The 21,169-nt window shown below is 42.0% G+C and overlaps 6 protein-coding genes across 6 annotated transcripts; 2 read left to right on the top strand and 4 right to left on the bottom strand.

Annotated features, from left to right (window-relative positions):
- Window positions 1-1,809: 1,809 nt before the first annotated feature.
- BDB00DRAFT_943256 (uncharacterized protein) lies at window positions 1,810-5,765 on the bottom strand. The gene is made up of 14 exons (XM_053129438.1): window positions 5,515-5,765; window positions 5,370-5,426; window positions 5,197-5,295; window positions 5,055-5,118; window positions 4,816-4,971; window positions 4,367-4,722; window positions 3,768-4,262; window positions 3,548-3,675; window positions 3,240-3,477; window positions 3,025-3,153; window positions 2,800-2,949; window positions 2,577-2,708; window positions 2,350-2,514; window positions 1,810-2,278 (listed from the first exon to the last, which is right to left on the bottom strand). Exons 1-14 carry the CDS (start codon window positions 5,755-5,757, stop codon window positions 2,105-2,107), a joined length of 2,586 nt encoding a protein of 861 aa, XP_052973221.1. The 5' UTR covers window positions 5,758-5,765; the 3' UTR covers window positions 1,810-2,104.
- An 820-nt stretch (window positions 5,766-6,585) lies between these two features.
- Window positions 6,586-8,594, bottom strand: BDB00DRAFT_894460 (T-complex protein 11-domain-containing protein; the record flags this gene model as incomplete). The annotated part of the gene is made up of 4 exons (XM_053128504.1): window positions 6,586-6,663; window positions 6,851-7,576; window positions 7,664-8,353; window positions 8,439-8,594. Coding segments are annotated over 4 exons (1,650 nt in total), but the record flags the coding sequence as incomplete, so codon positions are not given.
- A 1,007-nt stretch (window positions 8,595-9,601) lies between these two features.
- On the top strand, window positions 9,602-10,513 carry BDB00DRAFT_775303 (uncharacterized protein; the record flags this gene model as incomplete). The annotated part of the gene is made up of 1 exon (XM_053120214.1): window positions 9,602-10,513. One exon carries the CDS (start codon window positions 9,602-9,604, stop codon window positions 10,511-10,513), a length of 912 nt encoding a protein of 303 aa, XP_052973223.1.
- A 147-nt stretch (window positions 10,514-10,660) lies between these two features.
- On the bottom strand, window positions 10,661-12,122 carry BDB00DRAFT_160817 (regulator of chromosome condensation 1/beta-lactamase-inhibitor protein II). Its single transcript, XM_053116282.1, has 5 exons — window positions 11,871-12,122; window positions 11,526-11,783; window positions 10,953-11,465; window positions 10,851-10,880; window positions 10,661-10,787 (listed from the first exon to the last, which is right to left on the bottom strand). Exons 1-5 carry the CDS (start codon window positions 12,028-12,030, stop codon window positions 10,756-10,758), a joined length of 993 nt encoding a protein of 330 aa, XP_052973224.1. The 5' UTR covers window positions 12,031-12,122; the 3' UTR covers window positions 10,661-10,755.
- Window positions 12,123-14,043: 1,921 nt separating this feature from the next.
- On the top strand, window positions 14,044-16,680 carry BDB00DRAFT_160916 (uncharacterized protein). The gene is made up of 8 exons (XM_053116284.1): window positions 14,044-14,221; window positions 14,387-14,649; window positions 14,782-14,841; window positions 14,982-15,078; window positions 15,168-15,718; window positions 15,842-15,942; window positions 16,030-16,385; window positions 16,492-16,680. The coding sequence occupies exons 2-8, from the start codon at window positions 14,518-14,520 to the stop codon at window positions 16,497-16,499; spliced, it is 1,305 nt and encodes a 434-aa protein (XP_052973225.1). The 5' UTR covers window positions 14,044-14,221; window positions 14,387-14,517; the 3' UTR covers window positions 16,500-16,680.
- On the bottom strand, window positions 16,641-20,316 carry BDB00DRAFT_160876 (uncharacterized protein). The gene is made up of 8 exons (XM_053116283.1): window positions 19,080-20,316; window positions 18,947-19,007; window positions 18,676-18,867; window positions 18,485-18,580; window positions 18,348-18,371; window positions 18,061-18,282; window positions 17,864-17,969; window positions 16,641-17,795 (listed from the first exon to the last, which is right to left on the bottom strand). Exons 1-8 carry the CDS (start codon window positions 20,217-20,219, stop codon window positions 16,862-16,864), a joined length of 2,775 nt encoding a protein of 924 aa, XP_052973226.1. The 5' UTR covers window positions 20,220-20,316; the 3' UTR covers window positions 16,641-16,861.
- Between the last annotated feature and the right edge of the window lie 853 nt (window positions 20,317-21,169).

Consider the following 21,169-nt stretch of genomic DNA (forward strand, 5'->3'; position numbering starts at 1 on the left):
TTGGTGTTATTTCTAGAAAGACTATAGTGTAAGGACACATGTGATTGATTTAAGGGCGATTGCTATAGCCCTAGATATTACAACATACGACTATACTGCTGGAAAGACGTCAAAGTATTGCTAATATGCAAAGATGGCATTTAAAATAAGAGAAGTGCTACGCGTACGAGTTTTTTTGAGCGGGTTTTTAAAGTGGTTGTGTTGTGAAACCTTGTATAGCCAATCCGATTGCCGTCTTGCATGTATGAGTTTTTTGCTAAAGGAACTGAACAGCATATGCTATCCATCAATCTTCCGTTTTTTTGGATGGTCTTGTCAAAATAAATAGCTATTGTCATACTTCTTGATGTACAAACTGCTCATTAAATGGGCGCAATGGATTTATTTACGCTGTTCTTTTCGAGATCTTACACGTCTGTTCTGCCACTATACAGTAATGGCATATATAAGTTTTGCATTTGCTTCTTTCTTTAAGTTCTTGGCCTTTTCCCAATATTTGATGCCACACCAAGCTCGATATCAGGACTCTAATCAATCAAGCAGCTCACTTGTTCATGTGGAGGAGTTTTCTACCGAGTCCACATAGGTAACAATCACTTATAAAAGAGCTCTGGCAGCGCTCTTTTATGCGCACGAGTTTTTTCTATACTGGTTCCATGCGTAAAACATCCCTTTAGCATAAGCTACTGTGGTAAGAATTGGTGTTTATGTATAAACAAGTGAAAGCGAAACATATAATAAGAGAATTTAAACGCTAATTCATGTGAGAGTAAGTATAAGGTGAATAACGGTAATTGTATCTGAAAGAGAAAAATAAAAATGAAATGGAGGAAAGATAAATATATGGGTTGTTACAGCAAGAAAATATCGGGAAAAGGTAATAAAGACTGTCAGATACTATCTATACATTTCTAGAAGTACAATGGAACGAAAATATGCACTTTTCCACATGCGAGTTCGTGCATAAAACGTGAGATCTTCAACACTTTCTATCTGCATTAGATCCTATTCATTTAGATTTTTGCTCCTTCTACTCTACCTTCTTCCAAATTTTCAGCTATAAATAAAATGGCTGTTTCACGTGCAAAGATCATTTGAATGTAAGATATGTATATAAGGCGCAATGTTTGCGATGTTGTAGTCTTGGCCTTGTTTTAAAGTAGGAAGTTAGAAAGTACTTACCCTCATTATTATTTCTACTTAATATGTTAGATCATAGTCTTCGTACATTTGAAAAGCATATAGTACTCGAAAGTACAGTGCGCAGGCTTCCTATGAAGCTTCCACTTCCTATGGAGCTGTTTGAACGGTCTTCAGATTTAGAGTTAACCGACTGTAACCAGGTTAAAAAAACCTCGTACGCGTTAGCAAATAGCTGTCAAAATTTGTCCCAGCTGGTTATAATTTACGTAGAACCAGGATAGAAGAAACTCGTACGCGTAAGCAGATGTATAACTGTCAAAACTTGTCCCCGCTACTTATGATTTACGTGGAAACAGGTTAAAAAACTCGTACGCGTAAGTAGATAACTGTCAAAACTTGCCCCGCTACTTGTGATTTACGTGGAACCAGTATAGAAAAAACTCGTGCGCATAAAAGAGCGCTGCCCAGAGCTCTTTTATAAGTGATTGTTACCTATGTGGACTCGGTAGAAAACTCCTCCACATGAACAAGTGAGCTGCTTGATTGATTAGAGTCCTGATATCGAGCTTGGTGTGGCATCAAATATTGGGAAAAGGCCAAGAACTTAAAGAAAGAAGCAAATGCAAAACTTATATATGCCATTACTGTATAGTGGCAGAACAGACGTGTAAGATCTCGAAAAGAACAGCGTAAATAAATCCATTGCGCCCATTTAATGAGCAGTTTGTACATCAAGAAGTATGACAATAGCTATTTATTTTGACAAGACCATCCAAAAAAACGGAAGATTGATGGATAGCATATGCTGTTCAGTTCCTTTAGCAAAAAACTCATACATGCAAGACGGCAATCGGATTGGCTATACAAGGTTTCACAACACAACCACTTTGAAAACCCGCTCAGAAAAACTCGTACGCGTAAGAAAAAAAACTCGTACGCGTAGCACTTCTCTTAAAATAATTTACAAGTAGAAATTCCGTACATCCGACACACCAAACGAGTCACCACATGTTGGGCATCGTCGCTGACGAGTTTCTAGGCGTTTATCGATACATTGGGCACAGAATGTATGCATGCACTTCGCTAGTAGCTTGTTCCGAACACGATCGTGACAGGCACCACACTTGAGCAACATCTGTTATCGGTCATGTTAGTCTTTTTCCCAGGAGTAATATCGAAGCTTCATCTCGTTCTCTTCTAGCTTACCCTGAAGTCATTGCATTCCTCTGCTAGTTTCCCCTCCGCAGGGTTCTCACCCTGAGATACCATAGCCCATTGACGGCTCATCTTGCTGTAGTCATCATCAACCTTCTTTCGTAGTTGCCTTTCTTCTTCCAACGTTCGAGTCTTGTCTTTCACCATTTTTTGCAACTGAAATCAAGAAGGTAGGTGATAAGTATATGTTAACACTATATGATACAAGATTTCATTACCTCGCCTAGAAAATGATCACTGTGCTCTAGTTTTATCCGAAGTTCACCACATTTATGCTGCAGATCTTCAACATCTACGCGTCGCTCTTCAAGAGACTGTAGAGAGCTGCGAACTTCGCTCTCTTTCTCGTTCTAATAAAGAATAAGAAGAAGAAAAGAATAGATAAGTTTCGATCGATGATTAGCAATCATACTGTATAATTTTTCTTCAGATCAAACGTACGATTTGCAATTCGAGAGTTCGTTCACGATCTTCTAGTTGTCGAATATGTTCCAATTGTTGTTCACTTGTTCGCCGCAGACCAGCAACGTTCAACATGTGTTTATCCTTTGATGCTTTCAATCCTGGAAAAGTGTGTCCGAATTTAACTTTCTAAAGGATAACTGTATATTTAGTCCTTCTTCCTTTCCTCGTTCGAAACATCATTTCAATATATAGATATATCACCTCAGCTCGTAGTTTTTCTCTTTGTTCGTTCCTTCGTGATAAATCAAATACTGGTTTCCCACTTTGCTCTTCCAATTGCGTAAATATTGATCCTGCTCGATCGATTTGCGTCATAAGCTGTGTTTCGCTCTATTGAACAAAAAGGAAAAAGCAAGTTGTTGGCTCTTGTCCATGTAAACTACACATCTTCCATCAATCCAAAGCCGAGCGCTTACGTTCGAAAGGAACTCCATCATCAACTGCAGCTTTTTGGATTTTAATGACTGTTCGTCAACCTTCTCCATAAGCTCTTTGATGCTTCTGTATACGTCGGTCATTTGTGCTATGTCACCGTCGATCCAAAACGCGAGCTTTTGTCGTAATTCTTCTGTATCGCTGGAGGTCATCTCCTTTCCGTCAGCTGAGTTTGTGTGGTATTTGAGTTCGAGATGTTTTACGATTGTTTTTGCGTTGCTGTCAAAAATCTGGTATTTAATCACAGAGCCTGCAGCTTTGTTACAATTTATACAAGGATGTTGCTTACATTATCCTCGAATAGATTTTATCAAAGGCCATCACTGTATGGTTTAAAGGATTATCACCGCCTTCTTCACAAGACCGAATCGCTGCTCGTAATGAGGATGTTTGCTGTTCAAGCTTTGTGATACGATTCTAAAAGATAATGCACATTAGTTCGAAAAGTAAATCGGCACAAAGAAAAAACAAGGGAAGAGAGAAGGCCTGGGTCTAGCAATTTAACTTACTGCTTCATTTTCAATCGTCATTGAAACCTCACCATGGAGTTGTTTTTCTCGCGCCTTTTTACTGGTGTAGGTATCCACAATTCCTTGGAAATCATCACGTTGCTTTCGGATTCGCGCCAGATCGCTTTCCAGTCGGCGCATTTCCGTTTCCATAGCCATACTTTGCGACAGCTTTTCTGAATTAATCTCTTCGACAAGTTTCCTTCTTTCCGCCTTGACCTCCTCCAATTCATGGTCCAACTGTGATTGTATCTCGTGCAGATAATGTGCTCGCGACTTGTAGTGTTCCAATGATAGCTGCAAAGCCTTGTAATATTCTGATGCCAATAGTTTCTCATCAGTCAACATGGCGAATTCGTTCCGTAAACGTTCAGTGTCTTCAACTAGTGTTTGACGTTCTCGTTGCAAATCCTCAATTTCTTTAACTCGTGCGTCGACAATAAGTTGTTGTTCAGCAACCTCGGTTTTACAGGCTTCATTTTCAAGTGTTTTGGTCTACATAAAAAACGGTGCGATAGCGTCGCATTCAATACATCTATGCACATAACAGATGTTTTATATCTTACGCTACTTATTTTTTGCCCTGCCTCAAAGTTTACCTCATTTTTTACGGGCTCCTGAACTTGTGTAGTAGCTGATGGCGCATGAGTTGCTGGCGAACCATCGCGCTGTGCAGATTGTGGCCCGGCGAGTCCACTCGACAATAACGATGCAACAGCTGTACTTTCTGCACGATCGTACCGTTTTTCAGCTTGAGCTAGTTTTTCAGAGCACTGATACAATGCTTCTTGAGCCTGGCAAAGTTGATTTTCCTTTGTCCGAATACTGTTGAGCACGTCGTCTGATTGCTCGAGTAAGGAGTGGTATTGACTTTCCATTTCTTTTGACAACGCTCGATTTCGCTCATAAGATGCACGTAGTTCTTCAGTCTCGTTTCGAACCCATTGAACCAATTCTAATTTAACAGAAATATTACAAGGCATAGATCAGAATGCTTGATTACAAAAATTTGCCTGATATAATACATCATTGTATCTTACACACGTACCTTGCTTTTGATCATCCTGAACACCGATATGATCTGTGCGCTTTACCCAAGCTCGGATGAACTTCAAGATACGCAGCCCAGCCTCTCGTATTGTCGCCTGAGACCTGTGAAGTTCCTGTTCCAATCTTCCAGTATCTTGCTCATCTTTGGGAATACCTGTGTGTATAGAATTCAAAATAACTTATTACCAGTCCATTCTAGATGATCTGTATTAAAAAGTTAACCATCGATAAAGTTACCTTGCATAGGGTCACTGTTGCCATCTACAAGCGCTCGTGAAAACACCAATATATCACTTTGCAGCTATTATCATGAAAACATTGTTGAATGTTTGATTTTCTTTCACCATAAGCACAATGAAAGATAGATTATAAACCATACCATATTCCACTGAATTCGGATAACGCTTCGTTGTACTTCGAAATCTTCGCATCGAAGGTCGATGTTTGCAATTCGGTTTTCTAATGAGCTAAACTCTTCCTAATAAAGCCATAGAGATTAAATTTACGATGAACTAACAAAACGGGTGTAACTGCCAAGATAGAATTGCGTACTTTTGCCGATCGCATTCTCTTCAATAGAGCATCCTTTGGTAGTTGATCATGTCCAATCTAAAATTGCATGTAAAATAACCTTTTAGAGAAACAATTGTGAATTAACTTTTCATACTAAGCTTAAGCTTCTATAGGCTAAACATACGATAAAATGTTCATCTTTTGAATGTGGAGAAACTGGAGTAGAAGAGGAAGAGGACGATTGTGGGTTGAATTGCTCGTTGTTGGAAGAAATCGACTGTGAAGGAGTGCTGTTGGATATTTTTCCATTAGCAGTAAATCGTTTTTTCAACGGTGGTCTGGATATGGTAGAAGCATCGGTAGATATTGCGCTTCCATCGACGCTTTCCAACCATCGTCGCTTTTTGTCGACAGGAGAATTAGACATGGTTGTCGATAAAGGATTAACGAACAGACCCAGTGATGTTACTCATGAAAATTTGAATTTCCGTCACTAGGTTCTGAGCTTTGGCCTCAGCTTTTACAGAAAATATAATACACAGAGTAGAGAAAATAATAGTACAGTAGCTTGCCGATGACTTTACTAAAATGAGTTCTTCTGTCAGAACAGCTATATAGCTACCGCCATTACTGGGACTTGTTTCCTTCATGAGAAAGGACGACGGTGCCGCGGCCACCGGCATGTATAAAACGGTCAAGAAGGCAGGTGATGACGAGGAGGATTGGATAGAAGCTAGATGACTAATAGAGATGGTGTCAAAAAATGTATGTAAAACCGGGTGATGATGCAGGGTTTAATATTCAGTGGCGACAATGCAGCGCTGTTACACTGGAAGACTTGCTGATCGAATGATAAAGAGTAATTCAAACTGCTCCGAGTCTGCCGTTTAATAAGAAGCCGTTAACTACATTCTGCGAGAGCTTATAATATGTCTGGGTCAACATCGACAACAACATATAGACAGCACTGAAGCATGCCCACCTTTTCTTTAAAAAAAGCTTGGATGAGCTAATGATTATTCAGGATACGCTAATTCTAAAGTAGCAAATTGAGCGTGAGACGATCGATACTTGTGAATGAAAACATTCTCAAAAAATGTAGCAAACTGGTCATAAGTCTTTCTGATACAGCAAGCAATTGAAAGTAATATTTATTTCCAGAGCGAAACTTTATTCCTCTATTACACGATCTAGTCAAGGAGCTGATTTATTGTCTTTTCATACCACTGACCATGGATACAATAATTATAGTCTACTAGAGCTGCAAATCGAACGCACAACTTCTCCAATGGTTCTCGTACATGGACCAACCCATAGCTTTGCAGGGCGGTATCTGTAGTTTTTCGCTTAGTGCTGATATACGCCTTAATCACTGATGACACTCTACGTGCCAAGAGTGAATATATGGCATCTGTATGGGATAGTGTCTTATCAACCATGGCATGAATCATTTCACTAGTTTCTTTGTCATCCATCTTGTTCGTGCTTGCGCTATGGATCTCAGCCGCAAGATGCTGTACCGTCGTACCGGGTTGAGCCAGCAAAACAAATAGTTTCTGGGCTAGTTCACCATGGCACTGTTGGGGAACACCGAAATTGCGCGCCAGCATCAATAGAGCTGCGACAATTGTAATTGCTTGTGCTTCATTTTGATATTCTTGCAGCCGGCCGGTATCAAGGCGCAGTGTTTCCGGACATGGAGAAGAGTTAATCAGCTCAGAAGACATGATTAATGAGGTAACAGCTTCTACGTACACTTCTTGACGCGAAAGCAAGTTACTGTCGCATGGTATACCCTCTGGATTGCGCTGAGACGCCGTTTCTTGTAAACGAGTCGCAGCTTCACCAAGCCAGGCCTTCGTCTTTGGTAGTTCCGTCAGGCCTTGCTCCTTTATCGTCTCTGCAAATTTGTTACGGCCATACTCGACAGCGATAGGTAAAAGGCGAGGTCGGAGCGAGCGCAGCTGATGATTTGCAAGATCGAGTGTCATGTCTTGTAAAAGGTCGAAAATAAGGCGAAGTTTCGTGACGTTGTGGCTGCTATTGCTGCCACCAGTGAAATACCGGATTTCTCGGACAGCATTATCTCGAACGCTTGCACAGGATCGCTGGATCGCATCCAAGATGAACTCAATTATCTTGTCAAAGTCAAAGACATTCTGCTCGAGCTGCTGTTTGATCAATACCAAGTCGATTCCTTCGTTCAGTTCGGATTTGGTTGATGGATTAACAAGATTAGATAATCGCTAATATATTGATAGCTTTGCATTAATAAACTAGCTAATTATAGATCTTGCGTATTGAGTAATTAATATGTATGAAAAAATGCTTACATCACGGATCTCAGCAAAAAGTGGTGGTATGGCGTCGTTTGCGTCACCGTTCTCCAAATCTTGAGCAAGTTTATCAAAATACGCCCTCGTTGCAATATCCGCTACTTGGCGTTCGACAGACTCTTGTGGTGTCTGCCTCTGAAGTTTGAAATCTGGATCCAGAATTATCTCGTGTGCTAATCGCTCGTTTGTGAGCGCAGTTACTGATGGTACTGCAGTTTCGTTCATCATATGTTGTGCACGCTCATTGTTATCTTGTGCTGAATCATTTGACGGCCTGTACTTGTCTTCGTCGTCTGATATAGGTGGCGTTGGTGCTGATGCGACCGGTGATGATGCTACAGCTGTCACTTTTTGGTTTATTCGCTCCAGCGCTGTGCCGTCGATGGATATGATTTTTTGCTCAAGCTGTTTTAGCTGGCACTCGATCTCGTCGCATGCGTCGTCCGTCTCTGCAACATCGTACGCTTTACGTCTCAGGGTGTCTCGAATTTGTTGTAGCTCTTGATAATGGGCAATCATGCCGCATAACAACTGCTCTTTATCATTAGAGAGCCAGTTCTGGAATACGTTGACGTAGCTCGTCCAGAACGTACGCATTTTTGTGAGTGATGGTCGTCCTGCCGCATTTTCCGCATTGACCCAACCCTCAAAGTTGACAAGAAGCCGTTTGGCAGCTGCTCTCAAAAGCTTATAGAATGAAGGCAGTGACACAAAATGAGAACCCAACTTAGCGGCTGTACAAAGACGCTATGCATATGAATAGAAGTCATACCTTTCGCTGAGCAATCGTTGCTTCTTGTAGTATAGCACTCGGGCATGTAAGTATAACGTAAGCCGTCAAAAATACTCGTGCACGCCTGTGACGTTGACTTGTGTCTTTAGGTGCTGATAGAAACGTTTCCAGAACAGCTGCTGCAGTTGATATTGCATTTGGTTGAGATATGAGCTTGGAAAGGCTATCAAAATCGATCCATGTCGAACGATCAGAAACCCGTGGAAGTTCGGTTCGATAAAACGCCTCGACTACTGATTTATCAATTTTAGGACCGGATTCTCCTTCTTTCAGATTGCAGTTGCCATCGTGTGCTTTGGATATGTCGCTACTGCCTCGCTTGTTACTACAGCGTGTAGAGTGTTCTATTGTTTGGTTACAATTATTCATTGCGTGATAACAATAATAGTATAAACTTAAAATGAAAAGAAATCATCAGCAATGGCTATCACTTTACCATTTGATATAACATAAAGAATATGAGCTCGGTCAAAGGTATTTGACAACAAACAAACAACCGGCTATTTACAATTGAGAAACAAGATCGCAATTTATTGCATTTACGAAAAAACCTTTCCGTTATGTACACTAATAGAGCAGACATACATTGATATGTGATGTGATTTTCTGGACATCACACGGGACATACCGATGCTCCTGCTGTAAAATCACAACCCACTGGCGATTCGAGCTAAAGCCCATTGCTCTAGAATAGTAGTAACAAACAAATACGCTGTAATTTCTATGAGGTTTTTAGACGCACCGTAAATTTGTTACCGGAATACATCTGCCACATTCGATATGAAAAGTGTGGGACGTTCCTCGTTTGTATGACCACAGAGTGTCCTGCTTCATTTGGACTGTATCGTCTTATCGCCTTCCATATGTGAATACAACGTACTTTGAGTTTTTCAAAATAACAAGAGCCAACAGAGCTACGATGCAACAATGATGATAGCTTATCGAATATCAAAAACGAAAATGATGAGAATGGCAAGTTGATACAATGAAGAAGCTGAACATGTCGCCTTTGACAGAAGGGCAGAAGCAACTACCAATTTTGGTAAAAACGTCACAACAATATTTTCGGCGCTGCTGAACTCGCGAGGGTGGAACGGTTTGTTGCGCGATATCCAACCAAACAAAAAAAAATATCAACAATAATGGAGAAATCCTTTGCAGGTTTACTGCGTAACTCGCGATTAGCAAGCTATGATCGCAAATTAGGACAAGTATACGAAGTATCAAGAAAGAACCAGAAGAAGGGCAACTGGGGCTTAAAGCGCAACCTACCGAGTGTCATTCGTACCCCTTTTGTGACGATCGGTGATCTCGACACAGCCGAACACCAAACGCCATGGCAGTCTGGCACCAGCAAAGTCATGTTTGTTCGTCGATGGAAAGAGAATTTCCCCAACTCCAGAAGGCCTGCACCACGACCTGAACACGTCGATCACAACGTTGCATTAATGACGCCTGCTGATTTCAAACGCTTTGTTAAATCTGCCTCTAAACGTGCACCACAGTTCCAGCAAGAAATTAAAGACAAAAAGTTAAAACCGGAACAAGTCTACGAATACCTGGGCGCTACATTCAGCGACACACCTTCTACGAGCGTTGTCGGTCCTACATACAGCGAGCACGATGTCGGTATGAACTATCCAGTCGAGGGACGATTCCTCAATGTTGATCGACAAGGTTATGCCGTCGGTGTTGCTGGCATTGTTGCACTGTGCCAGAAGCGATACATGGACACTGTAAGATACCACGGTGACCGACGGCAACGGGTATTCTATGTCGAAGATGCTTCTATAGATGCTCAAGGACGACCTGCTGTCATGGTACGACCGAACCAGCCTGGATCTTCGTCTATCCCTGCCATCTTGGGCACAAATGAACGGTACACAGCCGGCTCAATGAACGCTAGCGATATGTTCAACACCTCACGATCCCGAACCCGCAACAACCCACCACGCGAAGAAAGACCTGATAACTCTCAAGAAAACCCGCACCACGAAGTGCTTATGGAGCAGTTCAATGTGCTAAAGAATTTGGAAAAGAAGAAGGATGAATAAATGTTTCGCATATTAGAATCATACAGTATATAATTTACATAAGGTTATGGTAACCCATCTACTAGTGGACAACCAGCTTTGAACAGTGATGGAAAAACAGGGTATATTGGCTAAAACATCAAACTCCAACTTGTGTTTGAGTTATGACAAACGAATTCCAGCGTCCGGCATAGCAGTCGACAGCTAACCCACTGTAGGCTGTGCATAGTCGAAACACGTCGTCGTATGGGGAATCCATGGTATCAGTAGATGTAGTTCGACCTAGTTGTTTGTACTGATCTAAGTGATTTCACAGTTAGGTTATGGATCAACTTTTGTCTTATGTGTATGCACTTACTGCTCCCGCATGTCCATATTCTCCCGTGATCTATTCTACGAGGTCAAGAACGATCGAAAATTTCACTTTTGTTCCTGTGAATAATTTTAGGTGCTCACCTACCGTCCAATGCCATCGTATGGTTTGCTCCGCATACAACCTTTACAACATGCACTTCAGCAGTTTCATTGTTGTCATCTCTAAAGTCTGCCAATCGAATTACGTCGTCGTCATTGTCGTCGCCGCCGCCATGACCATCATTATCCTTGCTTCCTGATCCCCAACCTAGACGACCGCCTTTTCGCCAGCCAAAAGTGTATAGCTCACCGTCCAATACAACCGCAGAATGGAATGGACTACAAGCAATACTAGCGCTTTGAGCGATTATTCCGCTGAAAAAATCGATTGGAACACACGCATCATCTTCGCCTTGTATTGTTGTATCAAATCCAAGTTGAGAATATCGGTTGGATCCCAGCGCATAGATCGGGTTAAATCCTTCTGTGGTATAGAAGAGTATATGAGAAAATGAAACGGCCATGGCTTGTATTTGTGGAAGATGAGTGAGTCTGCTAGCAGTACTAAACGTGGTGCTGTCCTCTTTCTGTTTCTGATAGCAATCAACGTAACCATTTTCTATATCCAACAAGTTGCTGGTCAGCATATACGTACTAAATTGTCTTTAGAATTCTGTACCTGTAAGCACGTATATCGCATCATGACTCTCGCAATAGTCAGCATCCTTGGCACTTGTCGTGAGCAGCTTCTTGGAAGCGCCGGCGCCGTCTTTAGAGCCGAAATAATAATGCCATACAGAACCACCCTGATCTATAACACCAACCCATCCATGTCCCATAGGGCCAAAGATGCGTTTGATAGCTCTGTTATCCCATAGTTTCAGTTCATTGTCTTGGTTCTCCGGTGTCCATCCCCAAATTTCAAGTCGATCGCCATCTATAACATAATAGAGGACGTAAAGCAGAAAAGTTTGATTAGGCGATTTGCTTTTTATTTTTTAAAAGATCTAGGCTTTTATCATACCTTTTGCAATTATAGTGGTTTCCCACGTCGGAAGAAGGACTTTGTCAACGGCGATGTGTTTATGACTGTCAATAGATTCGTCATCACTGGTAGGGGCGGTTTGGCTAAACGCGTTGAATCCGAAACTGAATAGTGAACGCGTTAAAGAAGTGGTAGTCATAGAAAGTGTAGGGGTCCAGTGGCACCACTGCTTTTTTTTGTAAGACAGTTTCTTTTTTATTTGTGGGCGGTGGGGGGGGAGTGAGTATTGAGGATAAAGGGGGGGGGTGGTGCGATCGGAAGGAAAATGCACATGACAACATCGATCGTAACAAAGCAATAAACGGAGGCAGTAGAAAAAAAAAGGGCTATCAGTATACTTCTGATGATGTGCTACTGTAACATTGTGTGTGTGTGTGTGTGTGTATCGCGTATCAGACAAAGCTTTGAACCCGCGATTGTATCACTTGCTTGGCATAATATTTGGAGATGGCGACGACGACGATAATAGTAATAAACAACACAATGACAGGTTCAGGCCATTCGTCGGTTCGTCGTGAGCAGGATGTGTGTGTGAAGTTGTTTGGATGCAGGACATCGAGACATTACTGAAGATGGTATGAATGACGAAGAATGTCTACCGCATGCTCTTTTTCTTCTTCTTCTAATTGCCTGCTGCTGCAGGAGCAGGAGGCCAAGGTATAATAAGAATGAGCATGATGACTGTTTGCTTATTTAGTGCCTTTTGGTGTCACGCTTTCTCACAGTATGGTTCCTGTTGAAAACGAGTAGACGCATGACTGTCACTGGCAGTAAAAAAGAATTATTCAAAAATAAAGCTGATCTTCGCTGCTGCAAAGGCTAACGCGAGATGTTTAGCCTACAAAATGTGCGTGCATTTGTTTATAGGCTGAAGCTTGTTAGCAGTGATTTAGTGTGTGATCCCGTGCATGAGCTTTTAAATCACTTGGCGAAAGACAAAATAGTCGGGGGAGGGGTGGGGGGTTACTTGGCAGAGAAAGGGAGCCCGCGTTCTTCATTAACAATGCAAGGAAACCCATTGTAAGCAATTCAGCTGCTGTTATGTTCTAGTGCAATCCTGGCTGGAAAGTAAAGCACAACAGACAGCCCGATATGGTTTAGCTGCATTTGCATTGTACAAGGCATCCGGCAATCACTAAGATGCTCTCTCTCTCTTCTCTCTCTCTCCATTGATACCAATGACACGACTTTGTTAAGTGAGGCCACTTCAATGTACACAAAAGCTTGTCAAACCACCATTTTAGCGTCGCAGGTGATGCCCTTCCGTTCCCACAATGGCGGATTCTATAGCCTCCTATACTTGATACATTCGATGGTCCTAAGGAAAGACCGCAGCAAAAAGATATGAAAAAGGGTTGGGGGGTGGGTGGGGGACTGCTTTGGGGGTGACGAACAAGATGGAAAGACAGTCTAACCTATTTCCATGATTCCAGTACGTCAAATGCACTTTGTTGTTCTGCTTGCACATATTTGTTTGTTGCCTAGCACTGCCAATAACAAACATCTATAGCAACGGTGTAGATGTGTGTACAACCGATAAGCTACGAATCTTGTTGCATGGTGATGGACATTAAGTGTTATCTAAGCAACCGTTGTCATCATCTACTGTGTATCACAAAGTACCCACGGGCCAGTCTCTATGCAACGTTGGGTTCCCATTGGCAACGTCCTACCATTGCCTCCTAGACATGCTCTGGATCCTGCCGCCAAACATGTTCAGAAGAGCAAAGAGGTGGTGTGGTGGTGCAGCTCTCATAATATGATAAGCTTTCTTTAAATGACAGCAGTGGCAGTTCAACGTGCAGCCACTGCCATTTGTATGTGCTTGGTACTGCAGTTGCGTTAATTAGAAAATTCAACGTTTATCGTTGCTCTCGTACTATTTTGAAAATCTAGCGAGTAGCTGCGAATCACCCACAGAATATGAGATCAGCATTGTCAAGTTCATGTGCTTATAGATTGTTCCATCACCTTGTTTTTCAAAGAAAGACGTCGTATGATAAAGAACAGCGACCCAGGTGTGCGATTAGCGGCGACATCCTATTTGAACAATCGAGAAACTTCCAGACGGGTTCCCAAAAAAGAAGATTGATCGCGACAGAAGAAAGACGACCGATCATAATACGACTTTCTTTTCTTATAGTTTGTAGGCCCCCCCCCAAAAAAAAAAAATAAAATAAAATAAAATTCGTCAAGGAGTAAACAATCCATCAATAGCTAGATGCTATTTCGGGACTAGCACTCTTTCCCTCCGAGCCTTACACACATATCAGTAGTCCTTTCTTTCGAAATAATACATGGCAAGAAAAAAAAAACAGTTCTGAAATGACGTAAGTAAAACCAGCGCCAACAACGGAACAATGCGCAACACATATACAGCAAGTTAAAAAAACTTTATCCTGGGTCGATCATATAAAAAGAATGCATCTCACCAGTCTTTGTGTCTTCCCTCTTTTCTCCTTCCATTCTCATACGACTTATAATATAAGGACTAGAAAAAAAGCTACAACTCTTCTTTACGTGCAAATTGCCCTTGCTGGCATACCGAACCTACACTACCACTTCACACCCGCAAAAGATTAACTACGACGAATAAGCCAACTTTATAACAACATATCAGCACACTATGCAAGAAACCGCCATTCTATATGATCCGAACGACTCTGGCCATATTGAAGTCAGAGACTTATTAAACCGTTGCAAAATTCCGCAGTATTTGGAACACTTTCTTAATGAAGGATTCGACTCTCTGAAATCGGTACGACACAACGAGCAATATGAACGAAATAAACTACAAAAAACGTGAAAGTGTTGTCTTGAACTGCCCAAATATAGCATTATTCATTGACGTTTTCCGTTATTTATTATAAACGATGAATTGCACCGTTAGCTATGCGAAGTGAGCGAAGACGACATGATCGCCATGAAGGTTAAGCGTGGTCACCGCAGGGTATGTACGTCATATCGGATATTGGGTTAACCAAACTCGGGGACCCCGTTCTCGATTAGGCTTAGTTGCCTATCACTTATTTTTAAGGTTTAGACTATTCACACACACGCACACACACAATGCTGTGTTTATTATTATAGCTAATACAGCGCGAAATCGCAACATTAAAGGGGATCCCGCGCCATGAACCATTATGGATAAGTCGAAGCGGTGCTGTCGCCAACTCCCGTTCCAACGGTAACTCGATTGATACATCATTTTTTTCTCAGACTTTTTTTTTTCTACCTTGGTAAAGCAAATTATCTTACAGATACTATCTTACTCAGTGCCTCTTCTCTCGCAAGCTACAACCACAACGTCGAGTGACAGCAGCAGCACAAGTCGTCAAGCGAGCGGGGGCAACATCACTTCAGCAACAAACTCGAGCGGCCGTTTGCAGCAAACAGGTAACACCACAGCAACCTCGGTTTCTGATCAACAAAGCAACAAGCCGCATCACCATCACCGGTCGACCATTCGTACCATTGGCGATCTGCCGACCAACAAGGGCAGTGATTCCTCAAATGACGATTCTGCAACCACGACAACCATGGGCTATCAGACCATGTTGCCACCCAAACGACGGTATCGCCGACATCCCAAACCGGATCGAAACGCTCCCGTCAAACCCCCGTCTGCGTATGTCATGTTTTCCAATGATCTGCGCGCCGAGCTCAAACAGCAGAACTTGACGTTTGCACAACTTGCTAAAATTGCTGGTGAGCGATGGAAAGCACTAAGTGCAACGGGGAAGTCCCGGTACGAGACAACTGCAACAGAGGCTAAAAATGCATACCTTGTCTCACTTAACCAGTATCGCCAAACGCCTGAATTTAAGGTACACCATCAAAAAATCGTCTTTCTATTATTCTTTTTTGTAGCAGGTTTAATACACGAGCAACTCCTACGTCCACTACAATACGAGTATATAAGCTTACTCAATACGAAACGTTTCTCTCAGCGGTACCAAGAATATCTCAGCGATTTTCGGGCAAAGCATGGACCGTATAGGATCACCGGAGGGGCGAGGAAAAGGTTTAAGGCCATCGGATCTCCCGGAAGGTACGTGCTCTTATTTCTTGTCCATAAACAACTGGAATATCTCAAGTATGTACACTTATGTTTTTCTTCGCTTTCCCGCGGTCTTAGTGGTAGCATGGCCGATTCTAGCTCGAACGGTAACAGCAATGGACTCGGAAGTTCTTCAGGTAGTAGCGGAGGATCAGCTGACGGTTATTATTACGACAGCAATGGCAACGATGCACCGGAACAAACAAAACTGCCAAATGCTGCTGCTGATGAAAATGATGACTCTGCTGTGGTTCGTGGGTTTTTCATACAAGATGAGAACAACAACAAGTCCAGCAATGATTCCTGGCCTGAAGATATTCATGATTCTATTGCTAGTTTCACCACACTCGCCTTCCAGTCATCTATGACAACCCGGTTACAGTCAACGACAACCGACCCCGAAGTTACCCCTGAACCAGACAAAGTTATTCATGGTAAGTTACCATTGCTGTCATTGCTTTTAAGTTAAAACCGAGAACTCGGTCGACTTTAATTAAATCTCGTCTCTCTTTTTTTTTTTTTTTGCTATGTTGTATCTAGACTCGTGAATGATGCATCAACAACGGTAACACTCCGGTTCCCAACACTAACCACTCCCCTCAACTTTTACAAAAAGCAAACGATCTTGTATCATAACCCTCCAAGTAACACTCTTTTATCTCAAAAAATTGTCCATACCATCAAAACGTAAATTGACCACCCTACACGATAGACTCATGATCTTCACATCACATATTCCACACTTACTTCATAACTAAGGTTGCATCAATACCAGTATATAACACAGAGATATTATGTCCTATACTATATGCTTTTTTATGCCCTTTTCTTCAACTCTTTTTATATGTTCGTCATTAAAATTTTATAGGCAGGGGATTACATATACATGTCCATATTTACCAAAGTAACACTACATATCTTCGTCTATAAAGAAAGAGTCTAAGCTTCCTTGGAAGGTTCCTACTGAGGATGCCCTCGAATCCCTGGTTTGTTGCTTCTTCTTGACATCATCAGATGCTACTGTGATCGGCTCGTCGTCATGGTCTTTTGGTGGTGGTGTCAGTTTTGGGGATTCATTTATGTCCAATTGTACGAGTGTTGGAGGTTCAGTTATGGTGTGACTTCTGGTTGGTGGTTCGGATAAAGGCATGGTTGGTTTAGAGGATGGTTCTTCCGACAAACGGCGTCGGGAAGGTAATTCGGTCGTAAGTGAGCTTCTAGGTCGAGTAGGAGGCTCTGCTGAGGCACGGCCTGGTCGAGGCGACGGTGTTTCATCCGGATCTTCGAAAAGAGTGCTGGACGAAGGGACTGGAATTGGCCTGTGAGGGTGTGTGGACATGCTAGAAGACCTGGCAAGATCTGCTGTCGTCGTAGATGAACTTCTTCTCATAAAGGACAGCAGTGTACGTCTGCGTGCGGGTGGAGAAAACTCTTGGTGCTGCTGCTGCTGCTTATGGTAATAATCATCCGACTTTTCCTTATGTTCAGCACTATGTATGCTTTCACGAGTAGGTGTAGTAACTTGCGTTGACGAGATTGATGACGCAGTTGATGTTGACGAAACTTCAAGTGACGGCTCCTTGACCGAGGAGTTGTTCGTAGATGTCGGGAGAGCAACGATAGCACGTCTATGAGCATACTCTTCATGAGCCTTGATAGCATCGTTCGAAAAGACAGTTTCGACGTTGCTAACCAAGTCTCGAATAAGCTTGTACGGATGCCGGTCGTGCAGATTTAATGTGCTTTCGACCTGTGGTCGTATCAGCACATGACAAAAACTCACAGCAAGATCATGTAGCATCTCTTCTGTTTCAGTTTTATCGCCTTTTGCTTCTGCTATTAATCTACAAATATAGCATCACATCTCAGATATTGTACCAGACATTTTTTTCGGTCCTTTTCCTGTTTTTACCTGTGAAAATGCTCCAATAGTGCTTTTAGGGTATAAAAGTTCGATGATGGTAAGGTGGTTAATAGCTTTCTAACAGAAGCCATACGTGCAGCTTCATCAAGATGCTCTAATAAATTGTGTAAATGAAAACGCTTAGCAGCTACAATAACAACAGAGAGTACGTTAAATCACTTATCAATGCGGCACTATAGACTTACGATTGGTATATAAAAGTTTGATGGGGTCATATAACTCAAATGTCAGTAGACATTCGGGTAGCTCCATAAGATATAAACGTATTAAAGATGCTAACACCATCACGTCATATCGTTCTAGGTTTTGGTTCATCAAAACAAGAGAAAGTGATGGCATGTTCAACTTGTCTCGGGCTTCATGTGCTTGATCCAGTTGGATTTCTGTAGTCCACATTTTCGTTCGCTCTAGTAAATATGTTTCGATATATCAGTCAAATGTTACTCGGACAGGGTACCATGTGTCTCGCTACCTTCTTTGTAGATTTGTGAGAAACCTAGCAAATTATTTTCCATTGAATTTAGTATTTCCAGATGCTTTTAATTGGGAAGAAACAAAAAAACCAAAACCATTATTATGCAGCCGTAATACTTTAACAAAATTACTTACTAGATTCAATTGCTGAAAGACCTTGTGAAACTATTGGAGGTACAGCCACCTTATGGATTTGTGCATACTCTTCCAACGGTACACCAAAGATTTGATCTGTTATATGTAATCAATCGTATACCATCGACTATGTTTTTAGTAATGGATAGAGTTGATGAAAGTGTTATTAGGAATATTTGACTTTCTCTTACCCATAGCAGCACCGTGAAAATAGTTGATATATAGAAGCGGACGTGGACAAAATCGCCCAGTGCGGTACTGTTCAACAATAAACTGTACATCCTTGTCTGGTTTCAATGTTTCTTGATACAACATCATCCGATCATAGAGCTCTTTGTAAAACGGTATTGAGTTGGAGAGTATGGCAGCGGTGCTCACGAATGCTACATAATATACACCATCAAGGGTGAGTGCTATGAGCACAACTTATCACGTAGTAGCTAAGTACAATGTGGAGCATACCTTGTTTTATTGTCTGTATGCGCTCGAGCTCGAGACTTTCCATTTCCTCATAGTGAGAGAACTAAATATACAAGATTAATGTTGATTCTTGCACATCCCTACCTCTCTCCCAGTTAACATGACTTTTACTTACCAATGCCTCTTCTGTTTCCATTCTTATGAGATCCACTTCTTTGACACAGCTGCGATACACTTTGTCTGCATGATCCATTTCTTGAATCGCTCGGTAGCATGCATCTTCTATCGAGCCATTATTGGATCGTCCCCAACGCCCAAACAGTGAGCCCATTCCACTTGATGTAGAATCGAATGATTTACTTTGCTCGGCGAGATATTCCGAGTAAGATGTGCCCGGCATGCCGATCGTCGGATACTCAACAGTATATCGAGCATCTTTGGAAAAGTCGTTCGAAGGAGAGTAGGAGGCGACGGAAGAGGAAGAGGAGGCAGTGGCAGATGACGGTCTCAAATATCCTTGGACGAGAAGCGCCTGACAGAGTGTGACCGAGTCTTTCTCTGGATCGTCGAACATCGGACCAAGATCGATAGTAATTGACCAGCCACTCACATTGCTGTGGCGTGAGGAAACCTCATCCTGATTTTGCTGAGATTGTTGAAGTATATGCTCCACAATGGCTTGTCCACTTAACCCATCCAACTGTTCCAAAATCCGAGATAGTTTTTTGCGCGTAAACATCCAGTCATGAACCCAAATAGGGTCGTCTGGGTGCTTATACTCTGGGCATATCCCTTGCAATGCTCGACATTTTTCAACATAGGTTGCGCTCGCTTGATCCAGCACCTTGGCAGAGTCGATAAACTGTGTAATCTTGTCATCCATCATTTTCTTGGCTTGTGTGACGATGCGCTTATATCTGCTGGAGAAACGTCCTAGCGGATCAAGTACAGTGTTTGTCAAGTTGTTGCCGCGCTGTCGGTGTGTGTTGGCAGAATCGCTGCTTTCTGCGCGTACGACTTCGAAGCATTTCTTGAGCCCGGCTCCAATGTCTCGATCGAACGCTTTGTCATTGCTGCTGCTTGTTGTCGTTGCTGAGTTAAGCGATTGTTGGTCGAGAGCAGTCAATTGGTTGGCGTACGTCTGCTCGACAGCTGCTCGTTTTTGAAGGTAGTCGGCGATCACCTGATTTTCTTCAATGGATTGTTGAAGCTTTTGATGAAGGACAATGAGTCCGTGAGAAAAGTCTGGAATGCCGTTTTGTGAAGCATTGGGTGACCAAAAGGAAGCGTAAAATGGGTAACGGTGATGATGCATTTGATATATAGACAAAGGGAACAAAAAGCGAAAAAATATACTATTAGGTAAAGGTGTATATTATAGTTATGAAGCGGTTATGCTGAGAAAAGAAAAGCATTTCATGCGTTTGCTGTGCACTGCCTGCCTCTTTTGGAGACTAGTAGGCTGGTCAGTGTTACTCGAAAGTCAGTCAGCTCATCTTACTTCTCAAGGGAATCACCCCAGTTATTGGAATGTTTATAGAAAAGTTGATTTTTTATGGCCAAAACAAATGTCTTTATGTATGACAAAGCCTACCAAGCATATGCGCTTACTGTAAATATCCACTAATGCCAGTGGCGATGCACAAGAAGACTGTTGTCAGATACACAAGTTCATCAAGCGGAGCGGATTTATGAATGCGTGTTTTAAGTCTGCACCAGCAGTGTATCGAAAGTACGTAAAAGCAAAGTGAGCTGTATTCAACCGTCCGCTTAGTACTGTGTATAGCTGTTGAATAAACATCGAGTGCGTGTTATGGTGCATAGTATTATATACAAGCTTGCTCCATGGCATTGATACAGAGTCCACGACTAATTAAAGTTAATTTGATTTTGTTGTCATGACAACATAGTTTCATCCCGCAACAAGTTGCCATACCTTGCACTACATGATCTGTTACGACCATCTTCACGCTTGATTCTCTACACCATATAAAAAAGCTCTGCTTGTTATTAGCAGAAGCATATACGGATTTAATAGTTAATCTGTCAGTTTCATATATAATTAGAAACGGTATTAATTATTTTCAAGTTTTTAGACCATTTTACGTTTTACTAACATTTTCTGATCATCAAGCGGTAGCTTTTGTAAGTTAGTAGAGATATTCCGCAATACAGTGATACAATTATGATCGTCAAACACCACGGTTTAGATACGATAATCGTTTGTCCAGTCTCACGCAAGTTTTTTAAGAAAGCGTTGATGTT

Source organism: Zychaea mexicana (genome assembly GCF_025766255.1).
Source record: "Zychaea mexicana strain RSA 1403 chromosome Unknown BDB00scaffold_159, whole genome shotgun sequence".
NCBI classification, from domain to species: Eukaryota; Fungi; Mucoromycota; class Mucoromycetes; order Mucorales; family Lichtheimiaceae; genus Zychaea; species Zychaea mexicana.

Bases quoted from the DNA above. Each gene is read 5' to 3' on its own strand.
- BDB00DRAFT_943256 (XM_053129438.1), bottom strand. From the start codon at position 5,757: ATGTCTAATTCTCCTGTCGACAAAAAGCGACGATGGTTGGAAAGCGTC. The intron at 5,427-5,514 runs GTATGTTTAGCC...ATGCAATTTTAG, and splicing joins CAAAAGATGAACATTTTATC to ATTGGACATGATCAACTACC. The intron at 4,723-4,815 runs GTACGTGTGTAA...CTGTTAAATTAG, and splicing joins TCAGGATGATCAAAAGCAAG to AATTGGTTCAATGGGTTCGA.
- BDB00DRAFT_160817 (XM_053116282.1), bottom strand. From the start codon at position 12,030: ATGACTACCACTTCTTTAACGCGTTCACTATTCAGTTTCGGATTCAAC. The intron at 11,466-11,525 runs GTACAGAATTCT...TGTTGGATATAG, and splicing joins TGCGATATACGTGCTTACAG to AAAATGGTTACGTTGATTGC. The intron at 10,881-10,952 runs GTAGGTGAGCAC...CTCGTAGAATAG, and splicing joins CCATACGATGGCATTGGACG to ATCACGGGAGAATATGGACA.
- BDB00DRAFT_160916 (XM_053116284.1), top strand. From the start codon at position 14,518: ATGCAAGAAACCGCCATTCTATATGATCCGAACGACTCTGGCCATATT. The intron at 15,079-15,167 runs GTAACTCGATTG...TATCTTACTCAG, and splicing joins CGCCAACTCCCGTTCCAACG to TGCCTCTTCTCTCGCAAGCT. The intron at 15,943-16,029 runs GTACGTGCTCTT...CCGCGGTCTTAG, and splicing joins GCCATCGGATCTCCCGGAAG to TGGTAGCATGGCCGATTCTA.
- BDB00DRAFT_160876 (XM_053116283.1), bottom strand. From the start codon at position 20,219: ATGCATCATCACCGTTACCCATTTTACGCTTCCTTTTGGTCACCCAAT. The intron at 19,008-19,079 runs GTAAGTAAAAGT...TTGTATATTTAG, and splicing joins TGGAAACAGAAGAGGCATTG to TTCTCTCACTATGAGGAAAT. The intron at 17,796-17,863 runs GTAAAAACAGGA...CTATATTTGTAG, and splicing joins CTATTGGAGCATTTTCACAG to ATTAATAGCAGAAGCAAAAG.